This window comes from Biomphalaria glabrata, chromosome 4, assembly GCF_947242115.1.
Source record: "Biomphalaria glabrata chromosome 4, xgBioGlab47.1, whole genome shotgun sequence".
Classification (NCBI taxonomy): Eukaryota; Metazoa; Mollusca; class Gastropoda; family Planorbidae; genus Biomphalaria; species Biomphalaria glabrata.
The window spans coordinates 16,791,519-16,800,075 of NC_074714.1; the positions used below are offsets into that span (position 1 = coordinate 16,791,519).

Sequence of the window (8,557 nt, forward strand, 5' to 3'; positions counted from 1 at the left end):
CGCAACCTTCTAGTGCAACCTTCTACTGCAACCCTCTAATGCAACCCTCTAATGCAACCCTCTACTGCAACCTTCTACTGCAACCCTCTACTGCAACCCTCTGCTGCAACCCTCTAATGCAACATTCTACTGCAACCTTCTACTGCAACCCTCTACTTCAACCCTCTGCTGCAACCTTCTAATGCAACCTTCTAATGCAACCTTCTAATGCAACCCTCTACTGCAACCCTCTAATGCAAACTTCTACTGCAACCTTCTACTGCAACCCTCTGCTGCAACCTTCTAATGCAACCTTCTAATGCAACCTTCTAATGCAACCCTCTACTGCAACCCTCTAATGCAACCTTCTACTGCAACGTTCTACTGCAACCTTCTACTGCAACCCTCTAATGCAACCTTCTTCTGCAACCCTCTACTGCTACCCCCCTAACGCAACCTTCTACTGCAACCTTCTACTGCAACCCTCTACTGCAACCTTCTACTGCAACCTTCTAATGCAACCTTCTACTGCAACCTTCTACTGCAACCTTCTACTGCAACCCTCTAATGCAACCTTCTACTGCTACCCTCTACTGCTACCTTCTACTGCAACCCTCTACTGCAACCCTCTAATGCAACCCTCTACTGCAACCTTCTACTATAACCCTCTACTGCAACCTTCTACTATAACCCTCTACTGCAACCCTCTACTATAACCCTCTACTATAACCCTCTACTGCAACCCTCTACTGCAACCTTCTACTATAACCCTCTACTGCAACCTTCTACTATAACCCTCTACTGCAACCCTCTACTGCAACCCCCTACTGCATGACTGCTGATGGATCAAACGGGCACAGGTTGACCGGACTCATACCAAACGACCAGAGATATTGACGATCTCTTTCAAATAATAAAAGATAATCAAGGCTTTTTTTTTTGGGGGGGGCGGGGTCAATTTCCGCTACTTCTGTAACGCTGTTATGACTTCCTGTGGTTGCAGCTTGGGTGTGCGGTGGCGCTGCTTCTTACTATTATCTTCCGCTGGAGTCATGTCATGATCTACATTGGGACTTGCAGCGTCGGACTCTTTGTCAGCAGTATGTCACCCACTGTCATGTCCATGGCGGAACAATTTATAGACATTAATCGTAAGTACCAAATACATTAATGTAAAAAAAAATAATTTCCCAGGTGCCTTTGCGTATGTGTGTGGAGGGGTTGGGAAAGGTGGAGTCGTTCGAGACAACACTGGTGACCTTCGTCACCATTATGTATAGAGCACCAAACCTTCTCAAGTTTTAGTCACCATAATACACCTTAGAGCTGGATGGTCAGTACAGTGCACTGCTCTCGCGGTGTACTGTCACCGAGACTCATACTTTAACTTAGTCGTTAGAACCCCAAGCGTTGTACCACTCGGCCCTCTAGAAATAATTCATAAGCATATCTTATTTTCACTCTTTGGTGTAAGCCAAAAAAAAAAACAACAACAAAATGTATCTGAAGATCCCTATTAGCAAATGTTTTACAACATATAATACTAGCAAAGTCTTCGATTCCGAAGATTAAAGATGAGTGCAGTATCTCACATCGGTACCCAAACCAAGTTGCCACCTCTGCACATGTTTCCACATCAGATTCAGACTCAGTTCTCTTTACGTTTTCTGCATCTGTTCCGCGGTCTTTGTGTGAGCTCTCCAGATATCCTAGAAACTATATTTGTGTGAGCTCTCCAGATGTCCTAGAAACTATATTTGTGTGAGCTCTCCAGATGTCCTAGAAACTATATTTGTGTGAGCTCTCCAGATGTCCTAGAAACTATATTTGTGTGACCTCTCCAGATGTCCTAGAAACTATATTTGTGTGAGCTCTCCAGATGTCCTAGAAACTATATTTGTGTGACCTCTCCAGATGTCCTAGAAACTATATTTGTGTGAGCTCTCCAGATGTCCTAGAAACTATATTTGTGATATGCAATACTGTCCTATATACTAATATGTCACATAATTCTTCACGTAGACTATAGACTATAAATCTGGTATGCTATATAGTTCTAACGAGCGTTCTCAGTTATAATTTTGTAGCTCTTATTTTCATTTCTAAAAAAAAAACATTATTAAATAACGAAGTTAATTTGACATCATCAATCTTTGCTCGAGTGGAGCTTTAAAAGTTGTTTCTCTTTTTGTGTATGTATGTTACAATTCAGTTCACAAACAAAAGTGTGAATTGTCAATCAAAATTTTGTAGACATCACCAAAAATAAAAAAAAATAACGGGTGTTATGGCATTTCTGCAATGGGCAACATAAAAAAATAGTCAAATATTATATCAAAGAATGACCTTGGTGTCTCTCGACTCCACAATTCTGATGAGGATTTGTTACTTTATTTAAACCACCTTTCTACTTCCTCACTCCTAGGACGATAATTACTGAAAGTTATTCAACCATATATATAAGAATAGTTTATTACTAATACGTCTTGTCAAAATGCTTATTGTAATATTTTGATATGAATTTGACGTGTCTCTCTTTCAGCTTCTATAACAACTTGTCTGGTGGTTGTTGCTGCTTTGGGTGAAGCACTGTGTCCTGTCATCGTTGGCAATGTAAGTACGACTTTAGAAGGACACATTGGTAGGACAAATAGAGCCAGCATTGCATGTCAGCTTTTAGGATCGCTCTCTCTTTAAACTTGCTTAAGATTTTGAAATGCACAGGCATTGGTTATATTGTTTCCTTTTATTTCGTTTTATTTAAATCCAAACAATAATAACGGTTTTATCAGTCTATCAATAATAACACTAAAGATAGACGATTGTTGCAATAAACATGTACAATATAACATTTAAAGCATTTTGTTTTTAATTCAACAAATAAAATTTGAATAATTAGTTGTTCACATATTCAATTTTTTATTCAAAAGAAAAGATGTAAAATAATTTTCCTTAAATACACAGTTTTTCAAAATCATAACCATAGAACTCATAACCTCCTCTGTGTAGGTGGGTTAGTAGGAGTGCAACTAAGGCTCTCCACTCCTGTCTGTCAGCGGCCATCCGCATTAAAGTATCAAAAGACAAGTCTCTTGATTACTGCCGTCATCCATCTTTGTGCTTCTTAAACTTCATTTTGCAGGACAATTCGGACCATGGAATCATGTCGCACAGTCTCCACTTTATTTATTAAAACTTCATCTATTGATATCCTAACGAAATTGCTTAGAAACCCTGTTTATACACGCAATTGACCTAATCAGTTTCTATCTAAATAAATTACAGATTTGCCATAACATTAATGTTAATCACTTCTATTAAACATTTCAATTGTATCCTAAATGCTGCTAGTAAAATCATTGGCAAAAAACAAACCCCATTTGGGCAGCTGTTTGAGACAAACATCTATAATAAAGCTAAAAAGATTCTAGGAATAAAAAATCACCCTTTGGGTCAGGATTTTGTGATTTTACCATCACAAAAGATATACAAGACACCGATAACAAAGACAAACAGGCACAAACACTCTTTTGTTCCCCTGGCAAACAAATCATTAAATAGAAACAATCTGATATAAACTTTTCGCATGTGAATTACGAATGAGTCTGGTGTGAATGTGCATTTTGGTTTGTTATAGTTCTAAATTATAATGTTTTTTGTTTGGTGTAATGCACAAATTGTAAGACAAATTTCCGTATGGATAATAAAAGATTATTATTATTATTATTATTATCTGCGATTGAAGAATGGGAACAAATGAAAATAGCTCTTGTATTTGTATTCATTTATAATAAGTACTAAAATGTTCCAATCCACTTTCTTCCTTGGCAGCTTGTTGTCAGCAAAGGACCTTCTTCCTTCCTTGTGTTCTGTTTCACGTTCAGTGTAGCAGCCATTTTATTGTATATAGCATTACTGTTACTTGGAAGACAGTCGGACAAATTTAAAGGTCTGTCTCTAAACTAACATTGTTTTAAATAATGACATCATTGGATCGTATTTAATTATAACGAAGTGGAAATTTTCCTTAATTTGATTGAAGAACTCTGAAAGTTTTGGGCATCTATTTAGAAGATTTTTTTACGCTTGGGAGAAAGGAGACACTGCGATTGGAAGGGAGAAAAGCGAAATACATCTTCAACTAAGTTATTGCCCCTCCTCAAGTAAAGTTCCCCTTTCAGTCTATAATTGGTATAATTGGCATCTTGTGTGGCTACGTTTAACGAGGGTGTCATGTGGCCAGCACAACAACCAACCGCCTTTATTTTTCCCCAACTGATGTCAGGTACCCATTAGAGCTTGGTGGACTCAAGAGCCGCCCGAAAATCCCGAAATTAAAAATCACAGCCTTCACCAGGATTTGAGCCTGGGTCCCCCGATTCAGAAGCCAAGCGCCTTACCGCTCAGCCACCGCACTCCCCCTCGTCTGATTTATCTGATGATTTCGGTGCCTCGGGCAAAGAAAGAGGACAGCCTTTCCCCTTTTTCCTTACCCTCCCCCCCACTACCCTTTCATCAACCTTTGATGAAGCTTTTGTTTTTGTTTCCCCAGTATGTAAACAAGAATCTTTTATCTGGTTGTCTGGGCGACAACTTGTCGTAGAAGGGGAGAGCACGTTTATCAAGCCATCAAGTATCAAATACTACAGCCGGATGTCAGAGAGTGATTCCAATATGGAGCTCGGACCCATGGGCTCTCAGGATAACTTGACAGACAAACATGGGGATTGATTTGCCCATTCGCAATCTATATTTTAAGAAGAACTAAGTAATTAAATTATTATTATGTTTGTAGGATTGGTATAAAAGACACACATTTAAAACTACACCTGATTTGAATATACAAGTCTTTTTAAATTTTCACTCCAACGGCCACGTATTGATATAATGGGGGAGGGGGAGGGGACGAGCAGACAATGTACATCAATAGAAAGCAATCAAAGAGCAATGTCTTTTAATGATCAGCAATAAGTTCTATTTATAGAGACCTCACCATTACGTCGTTAAATTTGCATTACCTCTTCCATGACACACAAGCTCTGCTAAATGATGGAGAGCTACAATATATAGTTTTGACCGAATCAGGCAATAGGAAGTTGGAATTTTTGTTTTTAAGATTACATTGTACATTATAAATTACAGACGTTTCTTCAAAACAGAAGGTGCACTACTATGTTACTAGTTACATTCAGTAGTTACTAGCTACCTTCAGTAGTTACAAGCTACCTTCAGTAGTTACTAGCTATCTTCAGTAGTTACTAGCTACATTCAGAAGTTACTAGCTACATTCAGGTTACTAGCTACACTCAGAAGCCACTAGCTATATTCAGAAGTTACTAGCTACATTCAGAAGCTACTCACTATATTCAGAAGTAACTAGCAACATTCAGAAGTTACCAAACTTAAACTTAATACAAAGTACCTCTGCTTGCAACTCTTCTTGTTCATGTACTTGCAATAAGAAACTATTTATAAGTCATCAACGTTTCCTTAAATCAGATACTTATGCTAAAAGGTAGGCCCTAATACTGCTGCAGTTACAGTCAAATGATTATATAAAGTTTGGTGAAATCAATTTTTAGTCTTGCTCGAGTGGTTTGAAGATAGAGAAGTAAGTCTTACAATAAGAAACGGGGAACATGGAACTTAAAGGATGAACATTTGCAAATGAAATGAGCAACCAGAGAGTTTCTGGGGTGAACTCTCTTGCTAATGTCATCGACAGAGACCCTGCTGTTGTGTGTATATATTAGGCCTTTATCTCGTGTCATGATGTCCAATGTTAAAATGCAGGGCCTCGAAAGAGGTCATGCCCCCCCGGACCCTCAAATGTTGGGAAATTCCTACCGACGCCCCTGCTTAATAGTAAGTAAGATTATCGCATCTTACAAAATACTCTACTACTGTGCAAATCGTTTCAAGAAACAAATGAAATACTAATACGCTTGGCTCCTCAATGAAGGGTAGGTAACTACATTATTTTAAACTTAAAGTGTTTATTATCATTTACCTCCCTGGAAAAAGTAAATAGCTAGAGCGGAGTGGACTTTTTTGGGACGATAATTGGCTAGTATTGTCAACATAGATATTGATCGAATGTACTGTTAGCAGGCGATTTAAGGACTAATTTGATTATCGACTTAAAAAATCTTCCATTTTTTAATTTAATGTACACACATGTATGTTTACTGTGAACATATTCGTTTGTGCTTTTATGTACACAGCGAAATATTCATATAAAGATTTGAAAAGCGTTTTTTTATCATTTCGAAATGCTGATAAAATACTTTAGGTATCTGATGTTTGATATACAGCACATCTATGTAGGTTTCTTATGTTTGATATAAAAAGCATTTTATTTTGTTTATTCGGTTTATCTTTCTATATACAGTATTGCTCTCTGTGGAAGGCAAACAAATCAAATAAAACCCATTTTTGACTGTGATAAGTTCCGAATCTGGACCTTCTAATGAAATGATGGAATCAATTGAAATAACATTTATATTTTATGCTTTCATTTTTTTTTTTTGTTGAAAAGACAGATCTGATCTATTTAAATATACGTTTGTCTATTAAACTCTGAGATCTGCAAGTCGGTATTCTAAGCTTAAACATCAGACATAGAGGAAATGAGTACATATCAAGAATAATTGAGCTGTCTCAATGAACAAGAATACAATATAACTTCAACACAATTTACTTGTAATTATCTAAATATATATAGAAGGTGATTTCATATTTCTATAACGATTGTCAGAAGTATTCAAATATTAAAAGATATTTTGACTTCTCATTACGTTAGTGACCTAAGTGTTGATTCCAGTATCTTTTTGTGCATTCCATTGTTTGTTCTTTTCTAAAAAAAATAGTTTGTGAGTGTGTCTGTGTGCCCCCCCCCCCCCCAGCTTTTCTATTATAAGTCTTAATTTTAAAGTAACTTTATTTATTTCCTTTTCCGAGTTGAACCTTTTTTTTTTTCGATTCCATTAACTCCTCATTCAGGCTCACACTATATTAAATCCGGCATTATTCAAATTTCTTTCAAACCATTCCGCATGTCCTCAAGTCAATTATTTGGATTTATATTTTAAACAAAAAATGTTTATTACAGCAAATCTGGTTGTTTTTACCCTCCATTCTTTCGTTCGTCACTAATGGTCAAGACATTTAGAAAAAATAAATTTTGAAAAAAAAAAAAAAAAACGAAAAAAAAACCTCCTAAAGCATCACACCAAGCAACGGATCGCTCATCACATCCCTGGCATCTTTCTCCTGTAATAACATCAGCTTTAAAAACTAGGTCAGTGAGTTAATACTGCAAGTTACCGGAAGTAAGAATAGGGCAATACTCCATTAAAAAGATGAAGAAAGATTTAACAAAATGTGATGCAGTTACAGTCGGACGAATACTAACATATTAAAAAAAGGAAGGGGCAGCTTTTTTAAAACATATAATGCAATCCAATATATAAGACAAATTTTAGGTTTCATGTCTGTCCGTCTGAATGTTATTTATTGAAATCAACACCGTTCGACTAATAATATTACTTAGATCTTTACCGAGTCCTTTCGATTAGTTTGAACCCCCCAATATTAACCGAGGAGCCCTAAATTATTTGTATTATTCGTATACTTGTTTGCCTTGGCTTTTATTGACATTCTAAAATCAATCTGGGCAATGCCGGGCATTTGTTCTATTAACTTCCTCACCTTGGAGTATATGGATTCATGCAACTTTGAAGTCTGCTGACCGCACTACCCTATGTGTACAGTGTCTGAAACAATTTGTTGTCCTTGTATTACTACTTACCATTTACCTAAAGCCGTTCCCGTGATTGTGATATACTTACATTGACTATATACTTTGTAACTGAGTCTATTGATGCTTCTATTTCTATATGTATACATATTTATTGCTTGTTTTCTTTAACCAGTATTCATGTTTTGTAGATCGTAAGGTCTGAAAGGGGAACATTTTTACTTTGACATGTCTAGTAACTAGCGTGTTTTCTCTTGAACGGTTTACATTTTGAATTACGATATTATAGACAATGATTTACTAGAAATATTTTTTTTCATAAGTTTTGTAATATTTATGTTCTATTTATTCTTGTTCATATTTTTTCTATACATTCTTTTTTTTTATATTTATGTATCACATTTATTTTTAGAGACGACATTAAGAGCTTGTCTATGAATGTTCACTAAATAAAATACAAACATTATAAATTAAGATGATGGCGTTTATTATAGTGGTAACTTATGGAAGCAAACTATCTGTATATTGTCAATGTCTAACACAGTACAATATAAAAAGGATATGATTTAAAACAGAAAATATGTTCTATTTTATTAATTTGTTATCATTTAAGTTTTAAGTTTTAAAAAACAAATTGGAGCATGTATTTTTTTTTTAAATTAAATTTTATAGTCCAAATAATGGTGTGTTTGAAAATATCTATGTAGTCCATTTTTAAAAGCAATGCAGTTAATGAGAATATTGAGAAAAAAACAACAAATTAAACTTGTTATTATTATTTTAAAACTTATGCCAGCCACAATTAGTAGTAGAACGGGC

At 35.8% G+C, this 8,557-nt stretch overlaps 1 protein-coding gene across 3 annotated transcripts in view; it reads left to right on the plus strand.

The window, feature by feature from the left end:
* Positions 1-8,357, plus strand: part of LOC106050496 (major facilitator superfamily domain-containing protein 4A-like) — a 143,145-nt gene extending 134,788 nt beyond the window's left edge. For all 3 annotated transcript variants that reach the window (XM_056025794.1, XM_056025796.1, XM_056025795.1), the window contains 4 exons: positions 983-1,130; positions 2,522-2,592; positions 3,811-3,928; positions 4,532-8,357. In XM_056025794.1, coding sequence (XP_055881769.1) covers positions 983-1,130; positions 2,522-2,592; positions 3,811-3,928; positions 4,532-4,710 — 516 coding nt within the window. In that variant the 3' untranslated portion in view covers positions 4,711-8,357. The remainder of the gene's footprint in view (positions 1-982; positions 1,131-2,521; positions 2,593-3,810; positions 3,929-4,531) is intronic.
* The last annotated feature ends 200 nt before the right edge of the window (positions 8,358-8,557 follow it).